General features: G+C 46.3%; 1 protein-coding gene and 1 long non-coding RNA gene across 5 annotated transcripts in view; one reads left to right on the plus strand and one right to left on the minus strand.

Moving 5' to 3' along the window:
- The window catches only part of LOC135270818 (uncharacterized), a 42175-nt gene extending 29340 nt beyond the window's left edge, over positions 1 to 12835 (minus strand). The window contains exon 1 of the long non-coding RNA XR_010338971.1: positions 12547 to 12835. This is a non-coding gene — a long non-coding RNA (uncharacterized LOC135270818). The remainder of the gene's footprint in view (positions 1 to 12546) is intronic.
- Positions 12374 to 15152, plus strand: CCRL2 (C-C motif chemokine receptor like 2). 4 transcript variants are annotated; one of them, XM_012470786.3, is made up of 2 exons: positions 12374 to 13137; positions 13711 to 15152. In XM_012470786.3, exon 2 carries the CDS (start codon positions 13718 to 13720, stop codon positions 14750 to 14752), a length of 1035 nt encoding a protein of 344 aa, XP_012326209.1. In that variant the 5' UTR covers positions 12374 to 13137; positions 13711 to 13717; the 3' UTR covers positions 14753 to 15152. The 4 variants fall into 4 exon arrangements, with proteins under 4 accessions (XP_012326209.1, XP_012326208.1, XP_012326206.1 ...); XM_012470785.3 differs by having other exon boundaries at positions 12378 to 13137; positions 13706 to 15152; XM_012470783.3 differs by lacking the exon at positions 12374 to 13137 and adding an exon at positions 13148 to 13276 and having other exon boundaries at positions 13706 to 15152.
- Positions 15153 to 18234: the final 3082 nt, after the last annotated feature.

The raw sequence follows: 18234 nt of genomic DNA on the forward strand, positions 1-18234 counted from the left end.
ACATTAAACTCAGCAGAGTAACTGAGTGGAGATCTACATACTTGGGTCACAGGCAGTGGATGCCGTCGGGGTGGACTAAATAGCTCAAGCGGAACCCCGAGGAATACAGGCAGCAAAGGGAGCCCTAAAGAACAAAAAGGAGATGTGCCAAGACAGGCAGAGCCAAATCCGGGGCCTTGCAGCAGCCCAGGAGAGAGGTCTTAAGGGGAAGTGTCAGCAACGTCAAACGCCGTGGAGACACGGAGTAAGGTGAGGTTTCATGGATATGAAACCCTGTGATGCAATCAGAATGCAAAACGACTTAATAACCCCTGCCTGGTCTCCTCCTCTGCCCACTCATGGCAAAATAATACAAAGTCTTGTTCCCTCCTTCCCCCTAGAAAAGCGCAACTTCTGCTCCCAAGCTCTGAACTCTCCGGAGAGGACAGGACCAGCCTCTGCAGTTTGAAGGTCCTGGTTTACCGGGTAGGAAGGGGTCTTTTAGGGTGTGGCTGAGATGGGAACTGTGGACTCTGTGCAGATGTAGGAGCTGCGTAAGTGCTAGGAGGTTGTGGGGCCTGGAAGGGAGAGGTTCTGGAGCCTCTGTGGAGCCTCTGGGACTGTCACTGAGGGAGCCCTGAGAAGGAAGAAGCAGGGCCTTCACAGCCCCCAGCTTAGGGGCCTCACCACCCAGGCTGGAGACCAGGGCCAAACCCCTTCCTGCACAGTCACAATGTGTCGTCATTTAATTTTACTCAAGTGAATATTTTTTAAATGAGGATGCCACTTAGTGTATTAATTTTTACCTCTATTCATAAAAGAAACATTTCTTATCAATGTAAGATGATTCCTATCAGACCAGTGTCTGCCCAACCCGACTGACCCTGTGAAAACTGGGCACTTCATACTCTGATGATGATGGATGAGTCCTCAGCAGCACGGTTTAGGGGGGCGAGTGGGCAATGTGACCTGCACACGTGACTTCCTCCTTCGGTGTGCTCACTTGTGGGTTCCGTGTTCTTGCGACACTGTGGCTTTGGAAATTTCAGTTTCCATTCTCTCTCATTCAGGGTAAATAAAATTTTCAGGAAATTCAGAACCTTCCATCTGTACAGTGGATGCTGTGGGACTCTGGCCAGATGCCCTCTTCAGGCCAATGCACCCCCCACCCCCCAACCCCTGTAGGTGGAAACAGAGGTGCTGGGACTCAGTCACTCACCTTTCTGGGAACTGGAGCTGCCTGCCTAGGCAATGCCCCATCCCCAGGGATGACTGAGCCAATGACTGGCTAATGTGGGATTGCAGAGGCCTGGCACCCTCCCCTCAATTGATAATTCCTTGTAGGAATAACTGAGGCCTCCTCTGTGACCACGTTGTGGACAGCTTCTTCCTCTGCCTGGTCCTGGCTTGTTCTCTCCTTCCCAGCTGTGTCTCCTGGAAGCCCTCCCCACAAGTCTGCTGCATACAACCCTCCCTCTCAGAGAGCCAGAGCCCTGGATTCCCAGGAATCTAACCTAAAATAGTCTGACACTTGGTTCAATTTTCTCTTTCACTAAGACTTAGTCACAGTTGCCAATAAGTAATAAAATGTCACCACCTTGAATTCTATCACTCTCTCTTTTCTTGCTTCATCTCCGAGAGACAAGTAAATGGTCCCTCAAGAACCTGAAAAGCAGACATTAGGAGGAAGGGAGGAGGGGAGCAAGAGGCCCACTCTCTGCCTGGCCAGCTCCCATCCATGCGTCCTTGACTGAGGTGATGCCTATCCTGGGAAACCTTCCCCTGCCCCTTGTGACCCAGGCCAGGCGCCCTTGGGATGGCTCCCATCGCTCCTGTGTGCTCCCCGTGCTTGGTACATGACTCCCTGAATTATAATCAGCTCTGTACCTGCATCTCTCTCTAGAATGCCAGTGCCATGAGGGCACAGGATAGTTCTACTTTGTTCACTATTTTCTCCCCAGGGTCTGGCAAAGTTCCTGGTACTTGGGAGAGATGTCCTTCAGGAGCTTAGCAGAAACCAAATGACACACTTAAGTAGGGCAACGAAGCCGAGTTTAATGAAGGATTCTGTACAAAGATTTGGACAGGGTATAGGGAGGCCGCAATACACAGTGTGGTGCCTGGTGCCAGTGAGAGCAGATCACCATTCCCACTGCAAGGCCAGAAGAAGCAGGGGAGGAAGCTGTCTGACAAGAGCTGCCCTTAGGTCAAGAGACACATCAGCCCACTGAGACTCCATCAGAAAGGAGCCAGGCCCTGACTCCCCTCACCTTGCTCTCCAATCTTCTGCCTAAAATTCCCCATCAACCAAACACAACTGAAAATTGAAAGACAGAGACGCCTGTTATTAACAAGGTGAGCCCCCCCAACCCTGGATTAAGCTGGGTGGAGAGTAGAGTGGATATGGGAAGGCAAAAGGAAGATTTACAAGACAGTGGGCACCAAATACCTACGAGATGAATAAATGAACCACAGTTTTCAACAAACGTTCATTGAAACACTACTCAATGGAGAGAGACCATTTTGGTCACTGTCTGACACAGACAAAACAAAGGTCACATGCATTCAAAAAGGCCACGTCAGTGTAACTCCAACACGGGGCAGACAGCAAGGCTGGAGGCTGTGAGATATGGGGAACTGGAACTGAGAGATCCTGACGAAAGCCTGCACTTGGGAAAAGCAGACTAGAAGAAATTCACCTGCAGGCAGAAGAGAACACAAATGCTTATCTATTCTTGCCTAGGCTCTAAGTGGTAGGGGGAAAAATCCCTGAGAACACAAAACCTGTGCTTCATCAGCAAAAGAAACAAGCATTAGAGTGAACCGGCAACCAACAGAATGGGAAACAATTTTTGCAATCTACCCATCTGACAAAGGGCTAATATCCAGAATCTGCAAAGAACTAAAACAAATTTACAAGAAAAAAACCAACAACCCCATCAAAAAGTGGGCAAAGGATATGAACAGACACTTTTCAAAACAAGACATTGATGAAGCCAACAAACATATGAAAAAAGGCTTATCATCACTGGTTGTTAGAGAAATGCAAATCAAAACCACGTTGAGATGCCATCTCACAACAGTTAGAATGGCGATCATTAAAAAATCAGGAGACAACAGATGCTGGAGAGGATGTGGAGAAATAGGAACACTTTTACACTGTTGGTGGGAGTCTAAATTAGTTCAACCATTGTGGAAGACACTGTGGCAATTCCTCAAGGATCTAGAAATAGAAATACCATTTAACCCAGCAATGCCATTACTGGGTATATACCCAAAGGATTATAACTTATTCTATTATAAAGACACATGCACATGTACGCTTATTGCGGCACTGTTCACAATAGCAAAGACATGGAACCAACCCAAATGCCCATCAATGCTAGACTGGATAAAGAAAATGTGGCACATATATACCATGGAATACTATGCAGCCATAAAAAAGGATGAGTTCATGTCCTTTGCAGGGACATGGGTGAATCCGGAAACCATCATTCTCAGCAAACTGACACAAGAACAGAAAACCAAACACCACATGTTCTCACTCACGAGTGGGTAGTGAACAATGAGAGCGCATGGACACAGGGAGGGGAACATCACACATGGGGGTCTGTTTGGGGGGTGGGGGGCTAGGGGAGGGATGGTAGGGAGTGGGGAGATTGGGGAGGGATAACATTGGGAGAAATACTTAATGTAGGTGACAGAGGGATGGAGGCAGCAAGCCACCATGGCATGTGTATACCTATGTAACAAACCTGCAAGATCTGCACATGTACCCCAGAACTTAAAGTGTCATAATTTTAAAAAAAAAGCCTGTGCTTCATGCACAGGTTTGTAATACCCTGAAAATGGAAGACCCCAAAATCAGGCTGGGAAAATTCATATCAGGCCATTGATACCCTCAATATTCCTGGCTGAAACAAACTCAAAACTCTTCTGGAAAGGAGCACTCCCACTTCAAGCCATGAAAAACTACTGCAGAGAAAACAATCTGCAATCAAGACACACTCATGTCGAGACTGCAAGACACACAAGGAGATGGATCACCATGAGTGATAGCTGGCAGAGCTAATAAAGCTCTGTATATCTTTAACAAAGCTCTACATACTAGTAGAACCCTGAAAGATTTGATGAAATCATTATTTCATTAAAAACATTTGTATAAAAAATCAAAATCTTAAATAAGCAACAAATTTTACACCCGGGCCAATTCAGTGTACACAAGGGTGTATCCCGCTCTCGTGGAATTTGTCTTATTGTCCTAACTCAGCACATTGTCCTGGACTATGAAAAGTCCTAGAAACCCTTTTACCGTCTGGAATGTAGGAGCTTTAACTCAATCTGTTTTTTAAATTCTTTTTTCTTGTCTTATCTTTTTAAAATTTTTTCTTTGTTTTTCAAGTCAAACTGAAGAAATATTTTTGTTTTCCTTCCTAGGAATGCATACTCACCCTCCAAGGCCACTTGTCGCCTAATTGGACAGCATTAGACAATTCTCAGGGTTTCTTTATTTTCCTTCTTTCTTCCATAGGATTGGGAAACGCAGTAGGATTGGGTTTAGGCATATCTCTAAAGCACCATGTTTCAACGTTTTGATGTAAGATTCTGCCCTATTTCTTGTTCAGTTGCTGCCAGCAAATTATTTAGAGTTTTAACACTAGTCTTTGGTCATCGAGATACTAGATGAGGAAAGAGTCTGCTACCCTGCTTTACTCTGTCATCTTCAATGCAAAGTCCGGTACTAATGTTTTTAGATTCTGTAACATTTTAACAGGTGTCAAAAAAGTCTTAGGCACCACGTCAGCTTGGGAAGCTCTAAATGTAATGGTGTTTGTGGGCTGGACTGACATTTGGGTTTTGTTGTTGCTGTCATTGTCTGTAGTGCTGGAGAGCTGGAGATCCTGGACACTTTCTGTTCATGGGCACGTGATGCATTAGCTGCCCCAGCAGCTGATTACATTTAACCACAAGGATGTGTGGGTGAACCCAGGGAGACCAATCTCAGTGGAATGGTGGGGGCAGAAGCCAGGCTTCAGGGTGTAGAGTGGGAACTGAGCAGTGATGAAGTAGAAACAGAGTTTGGACAACTAGTGAAGCTGCCTGGAAGAGGGGGAGAAGAGACAGTAAATGGTCAGAACAATGTTTGAGGTCAAGAGTGGGTTTGTAATCTTTATTTAAGGGAGGGATCTGAGCATTGAAAAATTCTGAATAATCTAATAGAGAGGAAAAAGTTGGAACTCAAAGAAAATGTGGAAACAAACGATGAAGGTTAAACGGAATGAGATCCAGAGTGCAAGGGGAGAGATTAGCCTTTGGTGTAAGAGAAGCACTCTGTCCACGAATAGAGGAAAAGTGTAGACATACCACAGTTGCATTTGAAGGTGGGTCCAAGGAGTTGAGGAGTTCTGAGAAAAGGAGAAGATGAGACCATTTCTTGAGAGTAAAGGGGTAGTCAGGGTGGAGGTGAAGAGACTGGGAGCTTTGAGTACCTTCAAATAGTTGATGGAAATGGGATAAAGTGACAATTTGTGACACTCAGAAGAGTTACCAGGGAATCTAGAAGAATCTCTGAAGCTTGTTGAAGATCTTAAATTACCAATGGATCTTGTCCACATGGCTAAGTGGTTTTATTTATTTTTATTTATTTTGAGACAGGGTCTCAGTCTGTCACCCAGGCTGGAGTGCAGTAGCACAGTCATGGCTCAGTGCAATCTCTGCCTCACGGGCTCAAGCAATCCTCCCACCTCATGAGGCTGGGACTACCGGCACACACCACCACTCCCAGCTATATTTTGTATATTTTGTAGAGACAGGGTCTCGCCATGTTGCCGAGGCTGGTCTTGAACTCCTGGGCTCAAGCAATCTGCCCACCTCAGCCTCCCGAAGTGCTGGGATTACAAGCTTGTGCCCAGCTACTAAGTGGTTTTAAACAACTGTTCTCAGAAATACACACTCAAAGAATTTATCTCAAGCTGGGGCTTCAGAGAGGTCAGGGTGTTAAGAGAATGACTAAGCGATAGACTACTGGATCTCAGCTAGGCAAGGAGGGATGTGACTGTGGGAGGGGCTGATCGTCAGAGGCTGGAGGGCTTGATGTAATACATGTTACAGAAAGAATAAATGGAGTGAGAGAAACCAAAGGAGTAAAAGTTGTCATCAGATAAGTGAGCAATTTTATTGTGAGTATTCAGTGGTAAACCAATGTTAACAAACCTGAAAATCTCAGCTGGGCATTGGTGGAGAGAAACCAAAGGCCAGGGAGTTGAGTTAATGAGCCGAGACTTGGGCACCGGATGGGGGTCCACATGGACAACTAAGCCACCAGGATGATGAGGAAAGCTGGGGTAAATAGAAGCCCCTTATCCACGTGCACAAGTCTTGAATAAAATAGGGGCAACCAGGCATCAGTGGATGATAGCAGTGAGGTGGAACAGAGAGTGGTATAGTCAGAGAGCTGGAGACCACAGCAGTCTCCTTTATGTCTAGAAGGGGGTTAATAGTCAAAAAGTGGCACCGAGGCCAAGGATGTCACCTTCTGACTCCCAATCTGAGACAGATGTGAGAGGGAAGGAGTATCCTCAAGGGATAGGAGATGGTGCAAATGTTCTCAGCATAAATCAAAGATGTCAGTGAGATTGTCTCTCAGAATTCAGGTTCCAGAGGAAAAGCATGGGAGAAAATGGAACACCGGAAAGTGAGGTTAAGGCAGAGGAAGCACAAAGCAGAACAAGGAATAGAAAAAGTCATATGAGCTGAGGAGTTGGCCAAACATGATGGAATGGGGGTAGGATGGAATTAAGTGGCTTTATGTGTTCCGAAAGGACTGGTCCACACAGGCCACAGGTAAATGGGAGGTGAGAAGAAAAAAGAGGATCGGGATGCTGCAATATCACTTCATGGTAAGCAAAGGACTCAAGACTCCTTAGAAAATGATGCCCTTCCTTCCAAGACTATGTTAGTCCAAATCTTTCAAGATACAGAAGCCAAGGTGGGATCTATCGTACAGGAAGTGTAATAGAGGAAATGCCTGGGACAGGACCGCAAAGGGAGCCAGAGGAAGCTGGGAAAGCCATCAGATCACAAGCACATCTGGCCCCAAGTGAAGGAAATGGGGAAGGAAGCAAGGTTTGGCTGAAGCATGTGCCAAAGGCACCCATCAGGGGAGTGTCTCTCCAAGGGATGGGCCTGTCATAGTGTCCCTAATAGAGTCATGGAGTGGGAGCAGCTCATGGAGGGCACGGCCTTGGCACGAATACAGACATGGGTCTCAGAGTGCAGCAGCTGGGCCCCTCATTCAGTTACACTCCCTCAGAGCCAGGGCAGGGGGTGCATTTTTAGGGCTACTAGACCACACAGTAATATTTGTATGTGTAAGAAAGCATTTCTCAGAACATTCTCACTGAGCTTTTAGCCTGTAAGTGTCTGTATGAAAATTTTAGAAGGGGTTTCATGATCAAAACATTTTGGGAAACACTCCATACCCAGGATCATAATGTTAGCATATGAAGGGTTCTGAGAAGTCCTGTAGTAAAGAAACTTGCTTTCCAGCTATTTTTCAAGCTTAATTGAGCAGTGTCCTCCCATCCTTGTTTAATGCTTTTTAGCATACTGCAGAATAAACTGAACGTGCTTTGAGAAACACTGCTTTAGGGAATAGTTAGCACTATTTCACTCCCAGTAAGTACATCTAAAATCTCTATTTCCAGGGGGGATTATCAACACAGTTGTATTTTAGAAGTATTATCTGCCCTCCCAAGTATCACAGCTACTAAGTGTTGGCGCTGAGGTGGCATTTTAGGCATCAGCCAGTATGGGAAAGGAATTCGGGGGCAGGATGAGAAGGTCTCAGAAGCCTTAGAATTATATGCGGTTATTTGCCTCTTCGATCTACTACTCAATATCAAACCACCAATTCAGAAGAAAATTGATTGTTTTCTAAAAGTAGTTTTTCTACATTTCCCATCAAGAAACAGTGCTACTTAAAACTTATAATGGCTATTATTTGAGATTATCACCATCCTAGTTTTTCTCTATACAAATTTTCTGTAATGTTATTTGCTAATAAAAATTAGATAGATTGATCGATAATCTAAGAAAGCTGATATTTGAAAAAGCCATAGTAAGGGACAGATTAAATTATCATAAGTCTAAACATTCTAATACCCATTTCTGTTTTTTAGAAACTTTCCAAATTTGTTATTGTTCATTTAAATAATTTTTTTTAACTTTTATTTTAGGTTCTGGGGTACATGTGAAGGTTTGTTACATAGGTAAACTTGTGTCATGGGGGTTTGTCGTAAAAATTATTTCATCACCCAGATATTAAGCCCAGTACTCTATAGACAGCTTTTCTGCTCCTCTCCCTCCTCCCACCCTCCACCCTCAAGTGTCTGTTGTTCCCTTCTTTGTGTTCATGAGTTCTCATCATTTAGCTCCCACTTATAAGTGATATTATGAGGTACTTGGTTTTCTGTTCCTGTGTTAGTTCACTAAGTATAATAGCCTCCAGCTTCATTCACATTCCCACAAGAAACCTGATCTCATTCTTTTTTATGGCTACATAGTATTTCACGGTGTATCGGTACCACATTTTCTTTATATGATCTTTCACTGATGGGCATTTGGGTTGATGCCATGTCTTCACGACTGTGAATAGTGCTGCAATGAACACTCACATTTATATTCCTCTGGGTATATACCCAGTAATGGGATTGCTCGGTCAAATGGTAGTTCTGTTTTTAGCTCTTTGTCTAATACCTATTCCTCAATGTCAAGTTAGATCTCTAAAAAAGGCATCATCTTAGCACTCTCCCATCCCTTCCCTGAACTAAATTTAATGTTGTGTCTATCAATCAGCATAGTCAAGACAGAAACCACACCAGTAGTTTGAACAATGAACATTAAATATAAAGAGTTATTAACTAATAAAAGGGTAGGAACTACTAAAGTGGGTAAGGCGAACGCTAAAGAATTCAGGAATGGCAAACGTAGAGAGTGGCCACAACCTCTAAGCTAAGGCAGAGCAGGCAAGGAAGGGGCAAACTCGAAAACGGCCCCTTCTCCCCAGCTGATCTACTCTTGCTGGAGGGAGTGTGGCTGCAACCCAATGGATGGCCAAGAAGTTTGCTGAGCTGTGGCAGGTTGGGGCTGGCGAGCAGGAAACTTCCCGAAGGAGTACCAGTGAGATTTGCAGGAGTGTGGTTATGCCTCTGGCAAGGAAGATGCTCTCGGGGTGCCAGCAAAATTTACTAGGAAACTACCCACTAGAGTGCCAGCAAAAGTCAACAGGAAGCCACTGTCACGGTGTCACTGGAGAGTGGGCGCAAAGGGTCTCCACCCAGCACTGGCAGATTAGCCAAAAGAACAAAAACAAAATAAAAACAAATCCTAGAACCAGAAAGAAAAAACTCTGCCTCTTACCGTGACCCTCCTATGCCTTCTACACCAGCTGGCAAAGGAGAAATATGTATGGGGTCCAGCTCTAGAATCACAAAGCAGAACGCAGAGGAGTGGGTGAAGAGCCGAAGGGCAATCAAGTCATAACTGGTGCCTCACTTCCTTTGCTCTTTTGCATTGAGGGCCAATATATTAAGAAAAATATGTTTGCATCTTCTGTAAAATTATTGCCAAGGTATCACCCAGAGTGTGGTGTTTTCAACCTCCCTGATATGAGACCTTCATGACAAGAAAGAATGAGATAATGATCATGAACTATTGGACCTAACCATTTGTGGCTTCAGTGCCCATCTTGTCGGCAAGGCTTTCTCTCTCTCTCTTTTTTTTTTAATTTTGTTATTTTGAGATGGAGTCTCACTCGGTCACCCAGGCTGGAATACAGTGGCACAATCTCAGCTCACTGCAACCTCTGCCTCCTGCGTTTGAGTGATTCTCCTGCCTCAGCCTCCCGAGTAGCTGGGATTACAGGCACCCGCTGCCACTCCTCCCGGCTAATTTTTGTATTATTACTAGAGATGGAGTTCTGCCATATGGGCCAGGCTGGTCTCAAACTCCTGACCTCAAGTGATCCACCCACCTCAGCCTTCCAAAATGCTGGGATTACAGGCGTGAGCCACCGCATCCAGCCCTCGGCAAGGCTTTCTCTGACTACACTATTTAAAATGTGATCCCTGAGCTACCCTGGCCTCTCTTGCTCTCCCTCCCTGCTTGGCGTTCTCCATAGCACTTCTCTCCTACTAACCTACCACGCACTTGCTTCGTTTCTGTCAGTAGAGGGAGACCTCCACGAAGGTCAGGATTTTTGCCTGTTTTGTCCATTGGCACATCCCCAGCACCTGGAGTGGAGCTGGGCACAGGCTAGGCACTCGAGAAAAACTTGCTGAATAATTGAATTGAGTAAATGAGTGATCTGCAAACTAAAACTGGGCTCGAGTTACAGTGATAAAGAGGGACTCAGACCTTCAGAGGTAAGGTCTGTGGGCCACTTGCCGAGGCTGCAGAATGTGGTTTCATTTCACAAACAAGGAGGCCCTATTATGACTTCAGATATTAGAATGAAAGAGAACTTGCCTTTTGCCTCAACTCAGCCTTCTAAACTCTTCCTCCCTTCCTATGTAGAAGTTTCAAGGACCTTATGGCCTGAGTGTGGATAGACAGAATGCTGGGAATCAGGCAAAAACCGAATAATACTGAAAGTGAAGGCCATGCTAATATTAGGAAGTTAGGTTGATCCTGAATTTACAAAACACTTTTCTTTGGGAAATTTCACATCTCACATGATTCTGTGTTTTTCCTTGGGAAATTTCACATGTCACATGATTCCGGGATGTGGTACATGCGGTGCCTGCCTGCTGTTTTTGTCCTCCACTAATGAGGAAGAGTGTGTGTACTCCCGGGGTTTTGCAAGTTTGAAAGTCTGACTGGACTCTCCTTCCTTTTCCTGGAACTGATCCGTGAGCATTGAGAGTAAGGCCGCCCACACCTACTCATTCAAGGTCCTGAGTGTCCTGCCCAGCTGCGGGAGGTGGAGAGACCCAGGAGGACCACTGCTGATCCCAGGCTGCAGAGGGTGGGAAGAGTGTCCCAGGGTGTCGTGACCGCCACTCACTCACAGCAGACCCACACAAGACAGGAGGGGACGCTTACAGCTTAGGTTCCCACCAGCACCACCCCCTCTGCCGCCGAACATCACTGCGTTTCTCTTTCTGCCTTGGCTGTCAGCACAAATGGAGTTAAATTTAGTGCTCAATCACATATTTGTCTGGGCTCTTTCTATGTTTATTTTTCTCTTAATAGTTTCTTCATTTTCTTCTCTTCCTCCTCCCTCCTCTGCCTGCTCCCTCCCTCCTCCACCCACCCCTCCTCCTCCTCCTCCTCCTTCTCCTTCTCCTTCTCCTCCTCCTCCTCCTCCTTCTCCTCCTCCTCCTTCTCCTCCTCCTCCTTCTTTTTCTTCCAGAGATAGATAGTGTCTCACTCCACCACCCAGGCCGCAGTGCAGAGTGGCATGATGATAGCTCACTGCAGCCTCAAACTCCTGGGCTCAAGTGATCATCCCACCTCAGCCTCTCGAATGTCTCGATTACAGGTGCTTGCCACTGCATCTGGCTAATTTTTATATCGTTTATAGATATGGGGTCTCGCTGTGTTGCCCAGGCTGGCCTCAAACTCCTGGGCCCAAATGACCCTCCCACCTCAGCCTTCTGAGTAGCTGGCACTATAGGAACAGGCTGTAGTGCCAGGCTAGCTTCTTAATTTTCTGTTTCTATTTTGACAGGTATAAATTTTGTATTCAGCCCTACCTCAGACACATCTTTGGTATGAAAAGGATGTCGTTTAACCAAGATATGAATTCTAAGCAAATACGTAGGTCTGGTTCCCAAATTAGGTTAGTCACAGCTGCTGAGTCGTTGACCCAAGAGAAGCTCATGGAGATTTTTTCAGTATTTTCAAGTTCCGCTTCTCGGTTCATCCTTCTTCCAAACCACGCCCTCCCCATCCCATCCTCTTTCCACCGCCTGCCCTCCCACGGCCTCCACAGCCTGCCCTCCCACGGCCTCCTCAGCCTGCCCTCCCACGGCCTCCACAGCCTGCCCTCCCACGGCCTCCACAGCCTGCCCTCCCACGGCCTCCTCAGCCTGCCCTCCCACGGCCTCCTCAGCCTGCCCTCCCACGACCTCCTCCCACCATTCCAAATCTGCGCTGTTCTCTCAATTTCCTTCTCTCTGGCCTCAAACTCACCCTAGCCCCCAGCCTCAGTTTGGGGTTAAACTTGCCCCCTCACATTCTCTCCTGCCCGACTTGATGTCATACCCGTGTCGTCGCCACGGGATTTTCCGCCCCTGCGTTCTCCTTTGCAGAGCGGGGTCAGCTTCCCCATGCGTCCCAGCACCAGTCGCTTCCGGCTGCTTGCACACCCCTTTGCTTTCCTCAGTGTTGACAGCCAGGACAGCCCTACGCTCACTGCCGCCAAGGCCCCACCTCTGCCCCTGCCCTTTTCCCAACTGACATCGCCCCGTGTCTTCCATTTTCCTGACGTTCTCTGTTGGGACCTCAGTCTTTAGCCAAAGCACACAGCACCCCTCAAAAATGACAATAAAAACCCAAACACACTGTGACTCTCACGGCAGGTTCCTAGTCCCCGTATCAAATCAGCGGGTGGGTTTCTGTGAACACTGGCGAGAGGCCACATTGGAGGATCGGGACGCTCAGGTCTGGACTCGTGGTCACCACCACCATTCCTCTCTGCTGCCGTTACCTACTCAGAGTATCACATGCCACAAGCCGGAGGGTCTTGGCAGGTCTCAGCACCTTGACATCACTTCCTTGCTATCGCTCGGAGCAGCAGTGACTCAGTTTGCTTATCTCAGGCAGCCAGGGGATGGCTGCCAAGGGCCACAGGGAAATCAAAGGCGGGGTAGAGGGCCAGAGGGGAGGAGAAAACAACTTCCCGGTTGCTCTCAGAGGCTTCAGAGATCCTCTGGAGGCCTGGGGGAGCTTTTGAGTTCTTTATTTCAGTTGGTCCCTGAGCTCTGTGAGTGGGGGAGCAGAGCCACCAGGGGAATCAACAGTGGTTTCTCGTGCCCCTCGGGGTCAGGAGCAGTCTGATCAAAAGGAAGCCATCCACTGTCTGGGGCCATTCCCACAGCTCTCGGATGCTGGGTTTGGAGGCTGCGCCCTTTCCCCCAGGAGCTCTGCCCAGTGGTAAGTCATCTTTGTGTCATCTATGTATTTAACCCCTTATGGCCATGTTGATGCTGAGCATGGTTTCACTTTTGCTAACATTTGTCTACATCCTTCAAGAGAAAAACATCTCAGCTGTCACAGGAAGCTGCTTCAGGGGGTGAGCAAACTTCTTAAACATGTTGCAGAATTTATGACCTACACCCGTTTCTTAAAACTAAGCCATGGTACTTGGTTCTCTTTAATTGTATATTTTCTTACATATGTGTTCACGTAGGCAAGTCCTGCTTCTGCTCAAAGAAGGTAAGTTCTATACAGATGGTGTCATGCCAGCTTTATTTCCTGTGGCACCTGGCACACTGCTAAGCACTTATGTGCTTAACAACTGGATTGAGGATGGTGCTGCTCTGGGGAAGTGGGCACATGATAAAGAAATGTTTATTTCAGTCTTCTGAGATAGGGAACCACTCTGGCTAAAATGTAGCTCCAGAAAGGGAAAGTGGGGCTGTATGAATCCAGGTCCCGTTTGTCACTTCTTCCAGGATCATATAGCTGTTGGAGAGGAAAATCACCTCCCATTTCTCCGCAGGGTAGTCTGAAGATGAAAAATTACACATTGGCCCCAGAGGATGAGTATGATGTCTTCATAGGGGATGAACTGGAGAGCGATGAGGCAGAACAGTGCGACAAGTATGACGCCCAGGTGCTCTTGGCTCAGCTGGTGCCGTCGCTCTGCTCCACCGTGTTCGTGCTCGGTATGCTGGACAATCTCCTGGTTGTGCTTATTCTGGTAAAATATAAAGGACTCAAACACACGGAAAATATCTATCTTCTAAATGTGGCACTTTCTAACTTGTGTTTCCTGCTTGCACTGCCCTTCTGGGCTCACACTGTTGGCAATCCCATGTGTAAAATTCTCCTTGGACTGTACTTCGTGGGCCTGTACAGTGAGACATTTTTCAATTGCCTTCTGACTGTGCAAAGGTACCTGGTGTTTTTGCACAAGAGAAGCTTCTTCTCGGCCAGCAGGACGGTGCCCTGTGGCATCATTACAAGTGTCCTGGCGTGGGTAACAGCCATTCTGACCACTTGGCCCGAATTCGTGTTTTATAAACCTCAGATGGAAGACCAGAAACACCACTGTGCATTTAGCAGACCTCCTTTCCTGCCAGCTGATGAGACATTCTGGAAGCATCTTCTGACTTTAAAGATGAACATTTCGGTTCTTGTCCTCCCCCTGTTTATTTTCACATTTTCCTATGTGCAAATGAGAAAAACACTAAGGTTCAGGGAGCAGAGGTCTGGCCTTTTCAAGCTTGTTTTTGCCATAATGGTAGTCTTCCTTCTGATGTGGGCGCCCTACAATATTACACTTTTCCTGTCCACTTTCAAAGAACACTTCTCCCTGAGTGACTGCAAGAGCAACTACAACCTGGACAAAAGTGTTTACGTCACTAAAATCATCGCCACCACCCACTGCTGTGTCAACCCTCTCCTCTATGTGTTTCTTGATGGGACGTCTAGGAAATACCTCTGCCGCCTTTTCCGTCTGTGCCGTGACACCCCACTTCAACCCCGTGGGGAGTCTGCACAAGGCACGTGGAGAGAAGAACCTGATCTTTCCACCGAAGTGTAAACCAGCATCCACCAAAGGCAAGATGAATAAACGTGGGTTTTCGTCTTTTTGCATTCTTTCATGTAATTTTTTTATACATTTGTATGCAAAATTGGATACAGGAAGAAAAGGGAGCGGTGAGCCAACTTTGCTAAGCATTGATTTTGTCTCAGGTACCGTGCAAGGCTCTTTACAAATGTGAGCTCCTCCACCTCCTACCACTTGTCCATAGTGTGGATGGGACTAGTCTCATTTCTCTGAGAAGAAACACTGAGGCTTGGAAATTTGTCTAAGATCACACAGCTAGGAAGTAGCAGAACTGATTCTCCAGCCCTGGGAGCATTTGCTCAGAGCCTATGCTTTGTCCAGAACTCCAAACACTGGGGACAAAATACATGAAATAAATGTATTTTAAAATGTCTACTGAGTGCGTTTTAAAATAATTCATAAGTTGCTTTTAAAACCAGTTTGACTGCGTTCCAAATTATAAGCAGACCATTTATATGGGAGTAATTTTTCAGGTGTATTTTCTCGCAGGTGATGAGAAGAACTAGCTAGATGGAATCTGTGGGAAAAAGAGGTAAGATGACTTGTCCTGTGGAAGCTCTCTAAATTGTCTTGGTTACTTGCCTCACCCCTAGGCCTCCAGCTTTCCCCTAACCCAAGGTTTCTGGTATTTTCTTGTACTTTATCAAGACTACAGAATCTTAGGAGATTTAACAAAAGAAAATGAGAAATTATGTTTAGAAATGTCTAACAAAATGAATGCTTTGACCTTTTAAGTATAACAGATACCTCAGGCGTCACCAGCCCATAAGTACAAAATGTTTTCCCACTTCCTTTCTATGGCTGAGTTGGTAGAACACAGGCTCCCACCTGCCACATCAGCAGAAGGTCACCTCAACATATGAGCTACTTCCCCAGCGACCCCCAGATCTGTAAGGATGATGCATCCTTGAAACATTTTCAAAAACATTTTCCTGTTCCTGGTGTTCAGAATTCGGCTCCACACTCACTGGTCTCTTTATAATCTTGCTCCTGACCCTTTGAGGCCTCAAAGCTACCAGTGCCTTGCCGCCATGGGACAATCATTGCTCATAGCTGAGTCCTGCAGACATAGGGCCTGGGCTGTCTGCCTCCTCCTGCTGGCCCAGCATCTTGCTTGCACTGAAGGGAACTGGAGGCTTGGCACTGACACTTGCTGAAAACCTACCCAGGCCACCCACTGCTGCTGTACTCCAGGGCACCAGCCCATGCTCCTCCCCTCTCATGTTCATAGCATTGAACCTTAGAGAAAAGCAGTGGGACCCTGTCCCTCCTTCACAGAAGCCACCTTCCTTCCCAGCCAAAAATGATGATATCCACGGGCACGGCATCTCACATAGGGACACATAGAGACATCTAACTCATTAAAAGCCCAAATCACTGGCCAATTAAAAGGGGTCCTTAATTTCTTACTCAACAGTACTGGAAGGAAATTTGCTCTATATTGGTGAAATGAGGTAGAGAAAAATCTGATTTTTCCAAACATGAGAATTCTCCATATGCCACCCCATAACCAAAGACCCTCCATTTGTGTTAACCGAAACATTCAAAAAGCCTATTAAGATAGTACATGAGACCCCCAACAGACATGCTTATATAACAATAACCGGCTCCGAACCATACTCCATGGCAGTGGGTCTCAAACGCCAGCATGCATCACAAGCCCTGTGCTGAGACACAGAGTTCTGGGCCCCATCCCCGAGTTTCTGGTTCAGGAGGTCTGGAGTGGGACCACAAAAATATGCATTTCTAACAAATTCCCAGGGGATACAGGTACTGCTGACATGGGGACCCTCATTCTGAGAACCACTGTTCCAGGGAGAAGGAACTCCGCTAACTAAGGGTTTGGTTTTATGCTGAAGACAATGTGGAATTTAGAGTCGGGGTGAATTGTTCCGAAAAGTAGAGAGGTTTGGGGATGTGAGGGTGGGAAGCGCAGCAGAGGGAGGCAGAGAGGAAATATGAAGCAACTGTCAGTTGGAGAGAAATGAGGAACAGGAACTAAATGATGTATGCCAGTGATTTCAGTTTTGCTGAGCCCATGATGAAAGCCTCTCCTCTGGAACCTTATGTCACTCACTGAGGCCTTGTGGCTGGGTCGACTCTTTCAGAGTCATAATAGGGCCATGGGTCTGACCTCAATAGCTATAACTGCAAGAAGTCACTCAAAGGTCCTTTCCACAACAAAGGATCCCTCCATTCCAAAGCTAAATGCCGGTCACTATCATAAAAAAGAAAGAAAGAAAGAAAAAAGCTGATGGTGACATTTAAATGGCAGTTTTTCTAGCTTCTAAAAGGATGTGGAGCAATTGGAATTTTCACACAGCTGGTGGGAATGTAAAATGGTATAACCACTTTGGAAAAATTGGCAGTGTCACCAAAAGCAAAGCCTATACCTGAGATCCATTCCGCTCCTAAGTATTTACCCAACAGAAATGAGCATGTATGTCCACACAAAGATTTGGACCCAAATGTTCATGACACCTGTATTTATATAGCCTCAAGCTAGAAAACAACTCTCAACAGGTGAATGGGTAAACAAATAGTGGCCTGTGTATCTAGTGGAATGCTGCTCATCCACAAAAAGAAACGAGCTGTGGACACACAGGAGCATGCACAAAATCTCAAAATGCTGAAGGAAGGAGGCCAGATTTTTTTCTTTTTTTCTTTTTTTTTTGGAGACAGAGTCTTACTCTGTCGCCCAGGCTGGAATGCAATGGTGTGATCTTGGCTGACTGCAATCTCTACCTCCTGGGTTCAAGCAATTCTCATGCTTCAGCCTCCCAAGTAGCTGTGACTACAGGCATGCCAGCACATCTGGCTAATTTTTGTATTTTTAGTAGAGACGGGGTTTTGCTATGTTTGTTAGGCTGGTCTCAAACTCCTGACCTCAGGTGATCCGTCCTCCTCAGCCTCCCAAAGTGCTGGGATTACAGGCATGAACCACCGTGCCCCACCAGAAGCCATATATTTTTGAAGAGTACTTATTTTATGATTCTATTTATATAAAATTCTAGAAAATGCAAATGAATCCACAGCGACAGCAAATCAGTGGTTGCCAGAGATGTTGGAGGGGAGAGGAGAGGAATAGATTGCAAAGGGGAACACGGAAATTTGGGGGGATAGTGAATATGTCTGCTATTTTGATTGTGGTGATGGTTTCATTGGTATATACATATGTCAAAAACGTAACAAGTTGTATACTTTAAACATGATTTATTGTGAGTTGACTATACCTCAAAAAGGCTATTTTTTAAAAAGCCTCTCGGCATCCAGGCAGTCCGTTATGTTAGTGTGACTTGTCTTGGAAATACAGTGTGAGCATTTGCTGGAGGAGAGGCAGTGCCCAGGCCTCTGTCATATCTCCCAAGTAGAGTTGGCAGCTAAAATACAGGATGCCCATGGGCATAACCTCTCAACCCCATCACCAACCAGGAAGCAGGAGGGGGCTCCTGAGG

This window comes from Aotus nancymaae, unplaced genomic scaffold (assembly GCF_030222135.1).
Source record: "Aotus nancymaae isolate 86718 unplaced genomic scaffold, 86718_ANA_hifiasm-v0.15.2.pri h1tg000067l, whole genome shotgun sequence".
NCBI classification, from domain to species: Eukaryota; Metazoa; Chordata; class Mammalia; order Primates; family Aotidae; genus Aotus; species Aotus nancymaae.

Excerpts from the sequence above, each read along its gene's own strand:
- CCRL2 (XM_012470783.3), top strand. The coding sequence starts at position 13,160 with ATGTATTTAACCCCTTATGGCCATGTTGATGCTGAGCATGGTTTCACT. Across the intron at positions 13,277-13,705 it reads ACAGGAAGCTGCTTCAGGGG|GGTAGTCTGAAGATGAAAAA; the intron begins GTGAGCAAACTT and ends ATTTCTCCGCAG.